Raw genomic sequence first — 18,316 nt, forward strand, 5'->3', positions numbered from 1 at the left:
GTTTTGGGAGGCGGTGAGCGGGGGGGTGAGGGGGGCAGAGACAGGGGCGAGAGTGGCAGTGATGGGAGGCTTGGCCATCGGGGGCGCTATGTGTGCCCTGGCAGCAGTGGCGGTCAAAAACATAATGACGGGAGGGGAGCTGAGGATGGCGCCGCTGATGACCGTCTCCGTGGCGGTGGGGGCCACCAGGATGGTGCTCAGCCTGGCCCCGGAGTCGATGGCCATAGGTGCGTTTGCGGGGGCTGTTTTTGGGACAGCAAGGGATCTCAGGGTTTTGGGGGCTCTGGGCTTGTTGGGAGTGGGCGGGTGTTTAGGGCTGAGATGCCAAGGGGCTGTCCCTGTGGGCATGGGGAGGGAAGCCCAGATTACACCCAGACTCACAGGGGAGCTAGTGGGGGGTGGGGTGGCTGTGATTCTGACCGCTTTACTGGGGTTCCCTCCCGGACTGCTGCCGGCGCTAGTTAGTGTGCCAGTGGGTGCTGCCATTGCCTTTCTGGTCTGGAAAGCAGGACAGGTTGTGTGCCAGTCAGTGGCAGTGATAGTAGAAAGATTATTTGCAGCCATAAGTGTCAATACCCACTACAGTCATGGTGAAACTGAGCAATAGATCAATGATTTGATCACTACATTTGGAAAGTAAAAGAGAGACAGGGCAAGCTAATGTTAGAGCTTTATACTGACCTACAAATCAAGTGTAATAAATGTGATGATTGTCCAGTACTTTGCAGCCATGTTTCAATGCTAGCAACTACATTACTATCATTTTAGCAGACGCTCTTATCCAGAGCGACTTACACAGGTTACAGTTTCTACATGTTATCCGTTTTTACAGCTGGATTCTAGGTTAAGTACCTTGCCCAGGGATACAGCAGCAGTGCCCCAACAGCGGGAATGTACCAGCAACCTTTCAGCTAAAAGTGCCGCTCCTTACCACTACGCCACACTGTCACACTAAGATCCATCTACTCTGTAGGGTAATACAAGAGAATGCTGGTGCGGTTGATTACAATCAACACAAGAGAGGATGAAGTACAATTGTCATTTGACCTGCATACTGCATTCAGGGAGTGGTGGCAAGAGGACTGGGGAACAACATGTTCATTTTACTGCTTGTCGCAACTCACATTCCTTCAAGATGAGGTGCATCTGTTTTTGTTTTTTTTTTTTTCCTCCTTTTCAATAAACTGTCTTTTCAACAGTCATTGGCTGCACTGGTCTGTTAACTGCTAACATCTACATTTAGTTACTTAGCAGACGTTCCTTTCTAGAGAGACTTACACAGGCCACAATAAAGCTGTTTCTGTCATCATGACTGTGCCCACAAGGAAGCACAAGGCTACACTGAAGAAACAATGTAAGTTTGAAATCAAAACTTGTCTGATCAGCTGGCTTGAGATCAGGTTCACAGTACAAAGTTGCAATTACAGGCCACAATGGACCTGCGGTAACATCTTAAAGTACTTCATTGTAATAATGTTGCCTACTGTGATTTACAATTAAAATTCAGAATTTTAATGGTATTGTTACTCATTCACATATTCAATGTGCATTGTGTGATATGCAATATATCTTAAAGTTGAGATTGTAAACTCTGGCAGATACATGCCATGTACTTTTAAGTTATCATACCCACGTGCGAGTGTTTGCTTTTTAATTGTATGCAGTAACTATAGCCATTTCAACGGCAATATGTGTCTCGTTCTTCTTGGGGGTCAAGAGAATACAGAGGAATGAAGTCCGCTGGGAGGGGGGCTCTTCCGACTGGGATATCTACTAATTATTTAATATTTCTTTGATCGACGTCATCAGCTACAAATTAAAAACCGGGGAACGTCTCTGGGCTCATCCAATCGGCGTCCTGGAAACCCGCTGTTGTCTGGCAACGCTGGGCAGCAGGACCTGGATGTGGAAGGGGGAAGTGAAAGCAGTTTGGGATACCAATCTAGCTGGATGTGTCGTTACCGTTTCAGACTTAGTGCCGTAAATCTTCCAAGCACTTTTTATAGGCAACTGTAGGTGTTGTCAGTGTTTTAGTGTTAAGAACTAAACGGAAGTGAAAGTGGGATATTCGAGACACCGGCACAATTCATTTTGGAACATGGGCTCCGAGAAAGTTATCGAGGTTTTCACATATGAAAGTCTCGTACACGCTGTCGCTGGAGCTATGGTATGTCAACCTATGTGGCAGTTAGCGTTTGTTGTGTTGTTGTAGCCGACAAATTGTCTTTAACATCAGTTCAATCATTATTTCTTGAGATGTGTAGCTAGTTCAACCTTAAACTCCAGGTCTCCAGGTTTAGCTACTGTACCAAGCTCTTTGCTCTACGTGTTCCCGATTAGCTAGTTAGCTAACTTCGGTTGTCTGAGAGTCTTATTAGTTTTAATTAAACCAATACGTAGGAATATACAATGTAGTTACCCTTTCCGAAAAAAAATCACAGCATCAATATGTGCAGTTATCTACGCAGCTGCTTATAGAGAGAGGTTTTTAAATCTAACGGGGAATCGAAACCAAAACACGTAGCAGTAGCTAGCTAAGTTAGCTTGATAACTAACTTATTTTGAAAAGTAACATTATTGAACGGAGCGGAATGCCAGCCACACTGATGAAACTGTTAACTTCTTACGCATTTTATGAACGCAGTTGCAGTTAACTGGGCTGAAAATAAAGCAGGCTGAAAATAAATTTTTCTATCATGCAAGTGCAGGTGTCTTACTAAGCTTGTCTACAACACTCTGATGCACTGTATGGCTGGCTGTTTAATTTAAAGTACGTAGTTCAACATTGTGCCGTATGATTTCATCCGAAGGTATTGGTTACAGAAACAATTGCCCCAAAATGTTTGCCTGTGTCTTTGTACTTCTGTGTTTGGCTAGGGGAGCGTGACGGCGATGACGGTTTTCTTTCCATTAGACACAGCCAGACTGCGGCTGCAAGGTAACTTTTACTGCCGTCTGTCAGTGAGCAAAAATATAAATGACAAGACTTACTGTTGAACAAAATTATTCTCAGTTTAATTCAACAAGCCCACCTTTTGAAATGGTGAAGTGTAACACCTACGGGTTTTGTACTGATGTGTGCACACTAACCCTGCTAGCAAGCATGATCGTTTTATTTCTTTGGAATTTCTGTTTCATCTCCCATCTCCCCCAGCGCTTGTCTCTCATCCCCCCTCTTTCTCTCTCTCCCTCTCTCTTTTTGGGATGCAGTGGACGAGAAAAGAAAAGCCAGGTCCACACCTGCTGTTCTGGCCGAAATCGTCAAAGAAGAGGGACTGTGAGTCAAACGAATGTGATAAAGTGTGTGAAGTGGGACCGAGTGGCAGAGGATGCCAGAAACAGCAGGATTCCTTGTAGTGGCTGACCTGACCTTGACAGATGAACAGACAACCTTACCCTGATGATCTCTCTCTCCCCCCACCCCCTTCCCATCATCCTCTCTCCAGCCTGGCTCCCTACAGAGGGTGGTTCCCAGTCATCTGCAGTCTGTGCTGCTCCAACTTCGTCTATTTCTACTGCTTCCACAGCCTGAAGGCTGGCTGGCTGAGGGGTCAGAGGTCAACTCCAGGCCGAGACCTTATCATAGGCATCGTTGCAGGTACTGATGGTTTACTGTTGACTGCCTTGATAAAGGACATGTTTATGGACACAGGGACTGACAGGACTTTGTGGCACATTTCTTCTCTCTCTCTCACTCTCTCTCTCTGTCTTTCTGTTCCTCTTCCTCTCTCTCCCTTTCTCTCCCTCTTTCTGTAGGTGTGGTAAACGTACTTGTTACCACTCCCCTGTGGGTGGTCAATACCAGGCTGAAGCTTCAGGGGGCGAAGTTCCGGAACACGGACATCCGCCCCACGCACTACACTGGCATCACAGGTGAGAGCCCTGCGGTAGTTCACTGACAGGCTGAGGGGGTCAAGCTGACACTGCCACCGCACGTCTCCTGACGTCAGACACATTCACAAGGCATTTAAGCTTGATCATGGTTCGCGTAGTATGTCAGCTCCCAAATTCACCCTTTCGCCCCCTTACCCACTGTGTTCCAGTGCCGTTTTCTAATGAAAGGTGAACACCTCTCTGTCTCCCCAGATGCCTTTGCTCAGATTGTGAAGGAGGAGGGGGTTGGGGCTCTGTGGAACGGGACCTTTCCCTCCCTGCTGCTGGTCCTGAATCCTGCTGTCCAGTTCATGATCTATGAGGGGCTCAAAAGGCATCTTAGGAGAGGTGTGCATAGAGAGGTGAGCGAGCAAGGCCTGCAGAAAAGATGTGCCTTCTGACCGTACATGACAAACAGATTGCGTTTGCACTAACTACACTGATTGCTGTCTTCCACTGACTAAACTTACTGCGCGTGTGCTGACCAACCCACGGTCACACTGGCCCGGCACTGCCCCTGACTGCAGTCATGCTGACCGAGTTGACTGCGCTCACACTATCCATGCCACACAGCTCCCCAAACACTGACCGCACTTACTGACCTGAAGTCACCTCACTCGAAAACTGACCATGCTCCCACTGACCTCATTCACCTTCTGACTGCACAGCAGACTCACCCAGACCATACCCATGCTCAGTAAACAGCCCGCACTCACTCGCTGACGGCCCTCACATTAACCGGACTAACCGCACTGACCGCACTCACACTGAACTTTTAGCATTTCTGTTGCTCTCCTGTCTTCTCATTTTTATCCTAAAGGAATTTATCATGAAAAATTATCCAGGCGATTGTCCATATTTGACCTACTGAAATACCGTAATGACTAAGTCTCTGAGTCTGGCAGCTGTCCTCCGTGGAGGTGTTTGTCATTGGAGCCATCGCCAAGGCGATTGCCACTACTGTCACGTACCCCCTGCAGACCGTCCAGTCCATCCTGAGGGTGAGCACCTGTCCGTGTCACAGAGCGACAGTTTGAGGATGAATCCCCCTTGTGCGCTGGAAGGGCTGTGTGTTACCTGGTTGTACGTGTCTGTGATTTTTCAGCAAATGTTTGCGCGCTTCACCACTGACTGCAAGCATTACATTGTTGTACATCAGTGGGTTGCCGCATTTGTCCTGGGTGTCTGTAACTCTGCATTGCCTGTGTTTCAGTGCTGTGGTTGTTTAAGCTGGATTTGTGTTTCAGTAGTGAGTCACTGTTTACCTGTCTTTCAGAAATGAATCGGTGTTTCAGTGATGTGTTTCTCCTTCAGTTTGGTCAACACAGACAACAGCCTGACCGATCTCGGCTTCTGAGCAGTCTGAGGAATGTGATGTACCTGCTGATCAACAGAGTCAGGTGAGTGTACCCACATACACTTGCAATCTTACACACACACACACACACACACACACACACACACACAGACACACAGACACCACAGTGCACATTCATGCCACTGTGAGTGCAGCATGCACATTAATGCACGCATGAGCATATCTTCACTTGTCACAGAAAACCATTCTCTTTTGTGTGCCCCCCTTAGGAAGTATGGAGTTCTGGGATTATTCAAGGGCCTGGAGGCTAAACTCTTACAGACTGTGCTCACCGCTGCACTCATGTTCCTCCTGTATGAGAGAATAGCCAGCAGCACCTTCAGAGTCATGGGGGTGAAGAGGGCCATGTCCAGCCACTAATCCTGGCCTGGCCAAAGCAATTACCTCAGCACAGCGTGCAAAGCCATCCAGTAGGCCAGCATGGAGGGCCGAGACACTTCCTTCAGCTTGTATTTATTTTTTATTTGTTTGATTTGTTCAAAGGTGTGTATGGCTGATCCAGGGACACTGTGAATTTCCCTTGTTTTCTTCTGTTTTAAAATGCTGACTCCAGAAAGACTGGGAAAGGAAAATGGTCTTAACATTCAAAAGCACAACTGTCATCTGTTTTAACGCTCTACTCTTTGTCATAGAGCTTGAAAACGGTTTCAGATTTAAGTGTGCGTATAAATACCTTTGTTCTTGAGCAAAGTGGGAGCTGTAATATGAAGTATCAAAGAAATTGGCTAACATATTAAGTCTAAATCATTATTATTAGGTTTGAAGCACTGCACTGAATGTTGACTGCATGGGAAAAGTGAACTTTATTCCAAAACCCCAAGTATTTTCAAACTTAATTCATCATAAAGTTGATTTGCATGATAAAATTTTGCAATGGTTTACTTGCAAGCAGTTCATTTAGAAACCTGTATCCTCCTGAACCGAATCTCAATTCAGTTGTATGTAACGTGTAATAAATTACATTTTCATTTACTAACAATTAAATGCTCCGTATGATATTTGTTTTTAAATTATTATTTTTTTATGATTGTATTGTCTGCATGGTAAGTGGCCGTATCAGTCGATATGCCATTTTATTTCTCCCTTAGACTTTAACCGCTAGATGGCGCCCATGCATTATTATTGATGGAAACGTAAAGCTATGGAAGAAATATGGTAGCCTATAATCATACTCTATTTATGTACGCGAGCTATTTGTTTTGTTTTGATTGTGTTCCAACCGTCATTTAATTTCTCCCCCTTGCTGTAATATTTACATTCTTACATTATTACCAGTTTTGCTTCGTGTCCTTTTAAAGTAGCCGAGGATACTATCAGCGAGTGCAAGTTATCTACATTTTTGGTGTGTGGCTGGATGATGGAATTGTCGGTGCATGTGCACTCGCATGCCTCCCGCTATAAAGGAGAGGAAAAAAATGGGTTAGTATCATCAATTGGACCTAGGATAAATGGGCTGGCTAAAATTAATCATGACACACTGCATAGCTACGTATCTTCCTGCTGACATCTGCTTTCAACGAAACGGCCTCGTTCTTTCAATTGGTACCACATATTTTCAGGGGATCACTAGATCGAGAAGGGATTGGTTAAAAGTGACTACGGCTGAAAGTATCCTGCAGTCTTGCTGGACATGTTTGAAATTATTGACAGTGTAAATACCCAAACGTTGAGCGCGACTCGCAGCAGCTAAAACGTGATTGGACAAACGGGAAAGTCAGTCCACCAGCAGCCGCTCATGATAGGATGACCTTTCGGGAGAGGCGGGAACCGACTGGAAGTGGGAGGGCTTTCCGCCTAAAGTTCATGGGGAATCGGAAGTTAGGTCTGCAACAGTACGGGCTGTAGAGGGGGGCAGGCTAAACACGTTTATCAAAAACAATAACAGTGACAATATCTGTATTATAAAGTATTTTGAAAAGAAAATTAACGACTGTACACCCACCACCCCGATTTTAAGGAATATTCCATAGCTTCTATGGAAAGAGATTGTCACTACTGACGACGAGGTGTAGCTAGCGAGCTGTATGTGAGATTAGCTAGCTAGCCAATTGTAGGTGGTGGGGGGTGTTGGTCAAATAGGAAATCTGTTTTTAATACACGACTAGTTAGCTAACGTGAAACAATGCACTGGAGCAAGTAGCAACTACGCCGACTTAAGGTGAGTCTTTTCGTAATATTAGGCAGTTAAGTAATTTAATTGTACTAAGTAGTTAAGAATGATGAAAATAGCTGGCCAGTCAGGACAAGAACCCATGCTAGGATGCTAGCTAGCGTTAGCTAGTGTGCGATGCTAGCTAGCTGGATAGCTGAAAGCCTTTCGAGTAAATACAACTGACACTGAGCTAGCAAGTTAGCAGACTTTATTTCAGATTCTGTCCAGCATTTTGAATCCTTTTACGCAAGCGTTCCTTTGCTGCGCAAGTCTTAAACTTGTCAAGACAGGTAGTGTGATGCTTGCGTGGGTAATGCTAGCTTGCTAGCTAACTTACTATTTACCCAACTAGGCGTTACTTAAGGTGTGGTAGTAATAGTGCTTGACTCGTTTATCATTGATTGCTTTCAACCAATAGGAATACGATGCCAAGAAGCGCAAAGACGCTTAAATTAGGTAACGTCAATCATTAGCTAATTGTGTTAACTAATTAGTGAATTCATTTGGCTAGTTTTTCCCAATACCCAAGCGATCCCGAGCTATGTATGATGTTAACTCCACTGATGTCATGCAGTTTCTCAAGCTTGTCAAAATTTTAGTCCCCTTCCTTGATGCAGTGTCAAGCAAAACTTCGGACACCGAGTTAAATATCTGAACGTGGTGATTAGGTTCATGATCTTTGAGTAGGATTAGGCTCTGAAGCCTGAAACAAACGGTCATACATGTGGAGATATACTGACCCCGATTCTTAATTCGGCTATGGGACAAGCATTACAACGACTTTCGAAAGTAATCTTCAAATCACAGAAGCTTTAAAAATGTTGAGATGCTTCCTCTCTATCTCGTAGATTATCTCGTAGCTTCCATGTAAGACCTGAGTAATTCTATTTGGGGGCGGCCCTGTTCCACATAAACACTGACTTAAATGTGCTTATGAATCGGGGCAGTAGTACGGCTTGTCGTGTCTGTGGTTGTCTTCTGTTTGCTTCGCTGATGACCACAAACCATTTCCTCCGTCGTGCTTTCCTCCTGCGATCAGGGAAGTGGCAGTTTTGAGATAGAAGATGGAGATATCAAACTAAATACCAAAGTATATTTTCCGTACAGATAAAGGAACAGATGTGTTTGTGTGACTGTTTTGCTGACTTGCGTCAGAGCTGCATTATTCGGCCCCTGAAGTAGCGACATGCAAACAAGCATTCTGCTGAGGTCACCTGGTGTAAACCAAAGGTGTGTTTGTGTGTTGTGTGTGTGCGTGCCCGCCCACATGTGGGTTTGATTGCATTCGTGCATCAACTAAAATAGGATAGGGGCAGGCAGACACCTGCTGGCATGCAGAAACAGATATGTGCTCACACACGCTTCAGATTTAAACACCAACTTGCCCGCTTGAAAAATATTGCAGGCCTTGCACCCGTTGCAGCTGTTCGATCTGTCCAGTGGGGGTTGTCCACCAGAATCTTGTTTGCTTTTGGGTGAGGTCATTTGTTGACAGTTGGGGGGGGGGGGGGGTTCATAGTTTTGCTCTAGTGAGGCCCAAGGCTTTCAGGTGATGTAAACATTCATGAACTTCCTTTTCAGATCAACTTAATGTGTATACCCGTGTACGAGAGCAGAGGAAAAATGTACCCTGATTTAGTGCCAGGGAAAATAACTGAAACTTCTTCACTTAACTCTCCCATGCTACTAGTTATCTGAAGCCAAATTCTCATCCAAGCAGCTAGGTGTAAATAAGTTGTTCTTCATTGAACTTTCACTTTAAGAAAAACATCTTCTTCCCCCTTTCAGTTAATCTCCTCCTGCTGAAATGGAAATACCCAGCCCAGTGCTGCACAGGAAATAAACCAGGTACTGTACATCCTTGCCACTGCTTTTGTGATTTCTGACCTCTTTATCTGTAGTCTGTTTGTTCCTTCATTGTATCAGCATCTCCCCACGCTTTCCTATCTTTTAGTTTAATGTTGGCTGGTGTTGTAGTCCCAGGTTCACAGTAGCCTCGTGGGAGCTCCTCTAAAAGTGAATCCATTGACTGTACTGTGAGAAAAGGTGAAGGTTGTGCAGGATTGTACGGGACCAAACCAGCAGCCTAATTTCTCAACCGATTCCTTTTGAAAATTGCACGTGTGCATTTTTTTTCCTCACCTGCTGATGAGTTCATCAAAGCAGAATGCTGTGCAGAAATGTACTCATGCTCCGGGCTATATGTGCAAATGTTTCCTTGTTGTTGAATATGGCACTGCGGGGCAGAAGCACAATTATGTTTCCTCCTTATAATAACTGCATTAATAACTATTAATGCTTGTGAATGACTAGGTAGAAACTTTTAGGTGAACTTTTCCAGCAAACTATATTTTATACACAAACAATGCAAATGAATGTGTCGTTGGCAAATGCATACATCACTAATACAACTATATGGAGTACTTGATTAATGACATGTTAAATATCTTCTGTTAATTGGAGCACCATACATTTTAAAATATAGACATTTATGCCGTGCTGTGTTTACATAAATCTAATATGTCACGCAATTTGTTTCAGATAAGTTTCAGTGTAGGCTACAGAGATGGAAGGGAAAAGTCTATTAGGCTCTTGCTAGGTATGGAGCACTACAGTGGGGGCGGGGTCTCTGTTGCATTGAGACGGGTCCATCAGAGGGAGGTGCTGTCAGTCTTTTGTCTGGTGTGATGATTGGCAGCTCCCCTCTTGTAAACCACATTAGTTTTCTGGTATCCAACTTCATGTCGGCGTGAGGTGTAGCAGCACACTAGCATAGTGGTAAGGAGCAGAGCTCATAATTGAAGGGTTGCTGGTTCAATTCCCCACTGGGATGCTGCTGTTGTGCCTTTGGGCAAGGTTAACCCGTAGTTGCCTCAGTAAATATCCAGTTGTATAAATGGATGAACAAGTAACCTACTTTATGTAAGTCACTTTGGATACGAGCACATGCTAAATGCCAGTAACGCAATGCAATGTAATGTCAAATAATTTAATTTGAGAATGTCCCAGGCTATCTTATGGACTTGAAATGAAAGGCCGTGTCCCTTTCAGTAGTTTCGGTCTTACTTGGCATGTCATTGCCGAGATAGTTACATTTTTGTCTTACAATTATGGTTCAGAGGAATAATTTTTTCCATTTTTTTTGTGCTGTGGAGCATTTGAATTTTGTGGTGGCAAATTCACATGATTGTGTTTTAATGCACACATTGACCGGATACGGTTGATGAGGTGAGGTGTGTTGTGTGGGAAATTAAACATAATTTGCATATTTTCTGGGATTGCTGGGATTTGTGTGTTAATGCCTACCTGGAAATGTTTATGAGCAGATTTCATATTTAGCACCAGTACTGTGCATTTGGATAAAGGAGGGCCCATGTGTATTTCAGCTGTCAGTGTGTGGGTGCATTGTAAGGAAAGACAAGCGTACATGTGTAGATCACTACCTAATTTTTAACCGAACTTCTCCTTATCTTTCTGGTTGACATATTGTAAATGCTTGATCTTGTCCCCTTCCATACTCAGTCACTATGCCCCCTGTGTTAGCTTCAAATAACAAACTAATGTCTGTTGATTTCGATACAACCAGAGCTTGTTGAACCCCCACATGTTTTTGTGGGGTTTCTGAAACTTTCAAATCATTTCTGCCAGAGAGTGTATCAGGGCTTCACTGAAGAACTGACTCAGATGTCGTTTTGACCGAACGTGTTGGAGAACCTTGATTGTCTCACCTCAGAGCGTGGAACATTTGGCGGTCCACTGATTGGTTTCCATTACATTGTGACATGGTGACATCATCTCTATTGATGTCTGAAAAGCCCCGCCAAGGCCCAACAGGACAGGCCCGGACATCCAGCTGCTGCTGTTCCATGCTACAGCGCTACAAGCCTCTGATTTTATGCTATTTTTGCTTCAAGAGACCAATAACATGTGTTAGGTCTCTTTATCAAGTCTCCAGTCGCCTGAGAGGAGAAGCAGAGTGATGAGCTGGTGAGGTCATTGGTTTTGGAAATGGAAATTTAAACCCATCTTCATCCATTGCATCTGTCTGGTTCTCTGATGTAGCTTCAGTTATGTAACTAATTAAAATCGTTCTGAATCAGGTCACATTTCCAATAGGTCAACTTATGCAGAGGATCTGCAGTTATTTGTTAATAGGAACTTCATGTGAGGCCTTTTACAATGGAACAAAAGCAATAAAATAATTCAATACTGCCATACACTTCAGCACAGTAATTCCCCGAACTTTCCAAGCCTGAAGCGGACTGAATAAGTATGTTTTCTGTGTTTAACCAATCATTTCAGAGAACTGGTACTTGTTTTCCGAAAACCCGCAGCGCTGCCCTGACCACACTGTTTAGATTCATTCTTAAAGATATATCTCTTATTTACTTTTCGGTGATTTTGGAAGTCTTAGGTTCTGACTGTGCAGATATAGGGGTGTGGGAATTGGGTGCATGTAAATGACTGAATCGGAAGTGAATTCCTCTGTGAATAAGGAAACGCTTAATCAAAACTGATTGATTTTGATCAGTTTAAAAGGCATTTAATTTGAGATGTATTGATAATGTTTATCAGCGTATCATGTATAACATTAATCTTGCCACCTTTCCTGACCTTTACATGTATGTAGCATGAAGTGTTGTGTGACCTGAACGAGTGTGGTTTCTGATGAGCCAGATAAGAGTGTCATTGTCTAAGTAAAGCCATCTTGAAATCTGCTGGACTGGAGGTCCGCAGCCCTGCTCTTCTCTAACACCCCCAATCAGGACCTGAGATCAGATCAGTTGCTTAGTACTACAGATCAGACCAGTATGCCAAACAGGTTCAGGTCACGACCGTTATAACAATCAAGCTGTTGAGTGCCTTTGCTAAAGGGGAAGCCTGCAGGGCCTGTGGCCGGGCAGGGGTTAACAGGTGTGAGCAAAGCTGATTGCCCTTTTCCAGAACGAGGCAGAATCGCTGAGCTCTGATATGAGGAAGTGGAGTGTCACCGAAAAGCAGCGTGTGTGCAGACAGGGTTTGGTTTGGGGGGAGGGGGGCGGAAGGAGGAAGGGGTTTTTAACTTCCTCTCCGAGGTGAGGAACGCAGGCGTTCAGCTGCAGCGTCCGGCCGAATGGAAAAGCGTCCCTGGCTGAGAGCCCGATCTCTCCCCTCCTTTGCGCGGTCGGCGGGTGGGCGAGGGAGGGCCGCTTCGGAGTGCAGTGTAGCAGCAGCAGCGGTACCCTCACCCGGGGCTCGGCGCTGCGCTCTGATTCGCCGGGCCCTGTGCTGCCACCGGACCCGCTCAGCCAGCTCCTGTCCCAGATGTAGAGAATGACACCGTGTGCAATGAGGCTGAACCGGAGCTGACAAACACCAAACAAGGGAGTGCCGAGGACACTGTCCCCAGAGAGCGGAGACGGAGAGAAAGCCACTCGGGGACCGGGCACTGACTCTGACATGACCAGTTATGAGGCTCACAGCAGTGACTGTTCCTCTGGGAATGGTACTGAATGTCTCCACATGGCCAGTTATGAGGCTCACGGCAGTGACTCTCTCTCAACGGGAGCAGAGTTGAATGCCTCCGCTACACATGTGCAGCTAGGGTGTAGGTCTCGGTCCTGATGTGCAGACACGGCTGTAGCGTCACAGGGGCGCGCACGCTGGTGCCCCATTGGTCGCCCCCACGGTCACCGCCGGGCTCTTTTTGGTCTCTGGTTAAAGACGATCTTGTTTACTCGAACCCTGTCTTTTCCAGTGCGTCTGCGTCACGTTCCATCAGCGAGCAGTGTGTGCTTCGGGGTTGCCATGGTGATCCTTCTGTTCCTGCAGTGGCATGTAACACGGGCTGTAACAGTAAAACGTGTTGAAAGTCAGCAGCAAAAAGAGGAAAAAGCCTCCTGCTACAAGAGTTTATGAGAGAGATATGCTTTAAAAACTCTGTCTGCATTTAGATGCTTTTTCAGGTAAATTTGTTTGCCTCTTAGAGATCTGATGGCACAAGGTAGTTCTTACTTTGCAAGTAATATGGGCAGCAGCGTAGCACTGTGGTAAAGAGCAGGGCGTGTGACTGAAAGGTTGCTGGTTCGATTTTCCACTGGGGCACTGCCGTGGTACCCTCGGGCAAGGTACTTCACCCAGAGTTGCCTCAGTAAATATCCCGCTGCATAGATGGATAACATGTAAAAACTTGTAACCGTTCGATTGTAAGTTGGTCTGCAATATGACAATATTGCAATGTAGTGTAGTTTCTGACCATCTTGATCATCATAAGAGCTGGCATAACTGCTTGAGTTTTTTGTCTTTGGGAAAGCGGAGTCACGCTTTGGTGCCGAAGCCGTTATGGTGAGCGTTAGGACTGAGCCTGGCAGAAAGACCTGTGCAGAGTGGTGGAGCTGGTTCAGCGAGACAGGGTATGTCACCATGGAAGTTAATCTAGCGTGTTATAAACTTTCAGTCCAAAAAGCCTAAGTACACAGATATAGACTTGTGCTACCTGGCTGATGTCCTAAGCCATCTCAGTGAAACAGCACCCCTTTCAGTTTGGATTGACCCAAACCGAACCACACACACTGCTTAGCATCAGAGCTGACCCAATAACAAGGCCTTCATGCCAGGCATCTCAGCACCTGATTCAACTAATCACTCTTTCACTTGGACTGGTTTAACACTCCTTCTACAGTTTGAAGGTGATTAGGATAAAGAAAATTGAGAAATATGATGGACTGTAGCCATCCAGTGCCAGAGATGACTAGTACCGAATTAGGGCGTGCCCGCAGATGATGCTGATTGGTCGATGAGGTGCTGGCATGGGGACTGTTGTTTTCCTAGACGTGCTTTGTGAGGGAGCTGTGATTTGTGTGACGGTGATTCCTGCAGACGGACCAGCGGGGAGAGCCTGGCATTCCTCAGTGCCCAGGGTGCTGAGTGGAGGAGAGGCAGGACTTCTTCTGCTGCCCTGAACGAACCTGCCTTCCCTTATGGGTCAGGTTTCCGTGTGGGTTGTTTTCTCCCTGGTTACACTCGAGGGTTGTGCGTTGTGCGGGTGTGAGTGCGTGCATGGGGAGCAGCATTTTTAACCCAAGGAGGAAAGAGACACAGCACAACCGGCTCTGACACTACTTCACTGAGGTATACTGGGATCAGCTCACAGAATGCTAAAGACTGCACGGGGATCAGTGACAGATCGCTGAAGGGTGTACTGGGATCAGTGCACCGAATGCTGAAGAGTGGTCTGGTATCAGTGTTCAGAACGCTGTGGGGTATACTGAGATCAGTACACAGAATGCTGCTTGGTGTACTCGGATCAGTGCACAGAACATTGAAGAGTGTTCTGGGAGCAGTGAGAATGCTGAAGCATGTACTGGAAGCAGTGTACAAAATGCTGAAGGGTGTACTGAGATCAGTGCAAGTAAAGGTGATGGTTGTGCTTATAGCAGTGCTGGGTGTTCTGGAATCGGTGTGACACACAAGACACACACACAGAGCAGCTGTAAACCTGCTCACCCACCGATCTGAATGTTCGGCAGTAGGAGAGGGTAAGCCTGTGTCCTCCCGGCGGCCCGTACATGCAGACCAGTTCAGGGCGGTGTCCGCATGTGCGGAATGGGGAAAGGAATCGGGGCCTGTAAATCAATTTGGGTCTGTGACAGCGCGCCTCTGAACGGGACGTTCCCTCGTGTTATGACGTGTTGCCATGGAGAGGGACTGGGTTTGCTGAAAAAACGGGTACACTACAGCGTTTTACAGCTTGGCGTTGTTATGGCATGTTGCTGCGGTGACCGGCTGGCTCGCTGCCTTGGCGGCTCCAGTTGTGCGGCCAGCGGCATGGAGGTCAGCATGTCGGTGACGTCCTCGCTTTGCGCTGACACCATCTGAGAGCTGCAGCTGTGCGGTTCAGGGCCAGACAGAGAGATCAGGAATATTCCCTCCCAATAATTTAATACTCTAATGCCCTTTGTCTCCCAGGAGCAAATATTAAAACAATCAGAGTCTGCCTTTCCATCCCCAGGCATGATTGAAATGCAGTTCTGGCTTTAAATAGCAACTTGCTGCTTCTGTTTTTCCGACTGGTTTTGAATCGCATTAAATTGTGTGGATAACAGCAAACCAGCCTCTCAAACAGCTTTACCCTGTCATTTTCAAGTGGGGGATGTAGTACTTTGATGCATCAGTATCGTAATTGTATTCAGACTTTCATATGCAAGCTTGTGTTTCAAAATATGTTTACCAACAGTTCATTCTTATTCATTCCTTTATTCCTTTCTTAGGACAACCTGTCACCTTCTGTCTGTCACCCTGGCAACGATGGATTCCCAGAGTGGGGAGGAGCCAAGCCCTGCCAGTAAAATGTCTGGGCTCGTGCCTGGCTCCGCCCCCAGCCCGCAGAGTGAGGCAGTGACCAATGAGATGCAGGAGCTTTCGCTGCAGCCCGCCCCCAACTTGTTGCCCCTACGGGAGAGGAAGAACGGTGAGTTGGTGTCACTCTCAAACGTCTGGAATCTTGGCTTCCCCCAGCAGATCTGTATTACTGAACCTCACCATTTTGTATAAAAGGTGGCTGTTGAGCCAGGATCAGCACTGAAACCAAACCATCTCCACCCAGACAAGTCCAAAATGGTAAAGAGCCAACTAAGGCTTCTGTTGTTGCTCACAGAGCTGTTCACATGACAGCCTTTATGGACCAGTAAGCTTGGGGGAAGTATCCCATCACCAGATCATTTTACCACTACAGGACGAGAAGACCCACAAAAAAGTATTTGTCACTGAGCAATGAAACTGTGTCCTCGTGGTACCAGAGGTCACCCCTGTTACATTCTTCACGCTCTGCTCCCTGTGAGTTCAGACTGTGAGGTCATGTGCCTGGCTCAGGAGCAGCTCCGAGGCAGAGGAGAAATGCCATTTTTTTACTCTCGCTGTGCCCCTCCCACCCGGCCTCCAGGCCGCGCTTCACAGAGGGCCGTGAGTAGCAGGCGAGTTGAGGCAGGACGGCGCCGGTCTCACTCCAGCACTGTGAACATGCGCCGTTTCACAAAGGAATGCTGGGAGCTGCCTGCCCCTCATCAGTTTCCCTGTTACACCCATCACATCTAGAGCTGCTTCTGGAACATTGCACAATCCTTTCAGTACAGAGGAGCTGAAGGTGGGTCTCATAGGTGTGCTACCTACAGCTATGTTTCAGAACAGTGGAGTGTGTGTGTGTGTGTGTGTGTGTGCGCGCGTGTGTGTGCGTGTATGTGTGTGTGTGTGTGTCTGTGCATGTCTGTACATAGTGTAGTGTGCAGTTCAAGACTACTAGCAGGACCTGATTTAGACTCAGAAATGAACACATTTGTTTAGACACTTTTGCACAGAGTGCTGGTAAAAACTTGTCAGAATCCTCCAGGGGGAGGAGCTGAGAAAGAGGGAGGGAGGGGATTACGTAAGGGTGCGAGTGAAAAGAGTGAGAGCTGGTGTCGAGGGGGTCACAGGTGACACGGAATGCAGCTCTGTTTCTTCATCCTGCGCTGTTCCCTGTGAGCGTGTGTGCCAGGGAAGCACACGCACACACACGCGCACACACACACACACACACACACACACACACACACACACACACACTCACACACACAGAGTTCAGAAAGAAAATGGGAGGTGTTAAACACCGGGCTGGACTTGGTGCTCGTCCAAGGAGCAATAAGGAAGACGTACAAACGCAGAGAGGCGCGTAGGCGGCCTGCACACACACGCTCACACACTTTGTCGGACAGCAGGCAGAGGAGCGTAGAGGCACACCCTGAGGGAGCGTCGAGGGGTTTTCCAGACGCACCCTCACTGGCCGCAGCTGCGTGGTCACTTCTTCCTGCGGCTGGGCTGTGGAAGGCTGGATTGCTTCATTAGTGTTGTGAAAGAGGGGAGATATGGCCATTCACTCAGGTAAAGTCGGTGTTTCTCTGCATTCTTTACCTTTTGGGCGTGTGCTGCGCACTCCACTGCAGTGGCGTTGGGGCAGGGGCAGGTATTTGGGTGTGTGCTGGCAGCAGTGGGGTTTAACGCGGTCTCACTGCTGAGCGGTCCATAGCAAAACTAAGTTCACTGTGGAGTGCACTGCACTGTGCTGTGTGTTTGAGACCGCATGGCTCCACTATGCTCATGGGACCAGCTGGGAGCGAGCGCTCCTTTATCAGAGCACAACATGCTTAAACTGGGGGAAAGCTGTACCAGTCCAGCCCAAAGGTGAACGTATTACACCTTTACCTTACAGTCTAGCCTTGTTTGTGTGTGTGTGTGTACACGAATGTGTCCTGGGCCACATTGAAGGACCGCCTACTCAACTGACTTCTTTTAATTTCCGGCGGACTGGGCACGGGAAGCGCATTGCTGCCTCCCACCGGTTAAAAACAACAACGCATCTGGTCTTTGCAAACAGAAATGATGTATGTGTTTATTTGCATTTAGAGCGGGGGAGTGTGATCCGATCACAAGTGGTCACTCGAGATGCATGTGGAGACGCATTCTAATGCCAGGTGTGAACTGGCGTACTTAGAGCTGTCCACTTGTGATCGGATCACCCAAGACGCATGTTAATGCCGGGTGTGAACGGGGCCATGGGGAGCCAGGCAACTTGGATGAGTACGTGGACAGGTTCAGCTCTAAAAGGAAACAAGCTCTACACTGGAACATACTGTGACTACTCTACACTGAAACACTATGGCCGCTGTACACCTGAACACACTGTGACTGCTCTTCACTGTAGCCCCTCACAGGGTCAGAGCTCACCCGCTGTGCTCAACTTCCCACTTCCTCTCAGACGGTGGGGTTTGACAGCGAGTCACGTAGACAGTAGTGTCACAGATTCACAGACACAGTCACGTAAAGGGTAGTGTCACAGAGATTCACAGACACAATCACATAAACAGTAGTGTCACAGAGATTCACAGGCACAGTCACATAGA

At 46.8% G+C, this 18,316-nt stretch overlaps 2 protein-coding genes across 2 annotated transcripts in view; both read left to right on the top strand.

Annotated features, from left to right (window-relative positions):
* The first annotated feature begins 1,919 nt into the window (after nucleotides 1-1,919).
* Nucleotides 1,920-6,168, top strand: slc25a17 (solute carrier family 25 member 17). Its single transcript, XM_036552572.1, has 9 exons — nucleotides 1,920-2,167; nucleotides 2,878-2,938; nucleotides 3,211-3,277; nucleotides 3,447-3,598; nucleotides 3,757-3,873; nucleotides 4,087-4,235; nucleotides 4,779-4,874; nucleotides 5,188-5,273; nucleotides 5,461-6,168. The coding sequence occupies exons 1-9, from the start codon at nucleotides 2,099-2,101 to the stop codon at nucleotides 5,609-5,611; spliced, it is 948 nt and encodes a 315-aa protein (XP_036408465.1). The 5' UTR covers nucleotides 1,920-2,098; the 3' UTR covers nucleotides 5,612-6,168.
* Nucleotides 6,169-7,081: 913 nt separating this feature from the next.
* The window catches only part of mrtfaa (myocardin related transcription factor Aa), a 38,116-nt gene continuing 26,881 nt past the window's right edge, over nucleotides 7,082-18,316 (top strand). Inside the window, exons 1-3 of the mRNA XM_036552585.1 lie at nucleotides 7,082-7,409; nucleotides 9,192-9,251; nucleotides 15,653-15,852. Of these exons, the coding sequence (XP_036408478.1) occupies nucleotides 15,690-15,852 (163 nt within the window). The 5' untranslated portion in view covers nucleotides 7,082-7,409; nucleotides 9,192-9,251; nucleotides 15,653-15,689. The remainder of the gene's footprint in view (nucleotides 7,410-9,191; nucleotides 9,252-15,652; nucleotides 15,853-18,316) is intronic.

Source organism: Megalops cyprinoides, chromosome 19, assembly GCF_013368585.1.
Source record: "Megalops cyprinoides isolate fMegCyp1 chromosome 19, fMegCyp1.pri, whole genome shotgun sequence".
Classification (NCBI taxonomy): domain Eukaryota; kingdom Metazoa; phylum Chordata; class Actinopteri; order Elopiformes; family Megalopidae; genus Megalops; species Megalops cyprinoides.

What these genes read in the sequence shown, in the direction of transcription:
- slc25a17 (XM_036552572.1), top strand. Translation starts at nt 2,099, where the DNA reads ATGGGCTCCGAGAAAGTTATCGAGGTTTTCACATATGAAAGTCTCGTA. An exon ending in TATCATAGGCATCGTTGCAG is followed by an intron (nt 3,599 to 3,756) that starts GTACTGATGGTT and finishes CTCTTTCTGTAG; the next exon opens with GTGTGGTAAACGTACTTGTT. An exon ending in CTGCTGATCAACAGAGTCAG is followed by an intron (nt 5,274 to 5,460) that starts GTGAGTGTACCC and finishes TGCCCCCCTTAG; the next exon opens with GAAGTATGGAGTTCTGGGAT.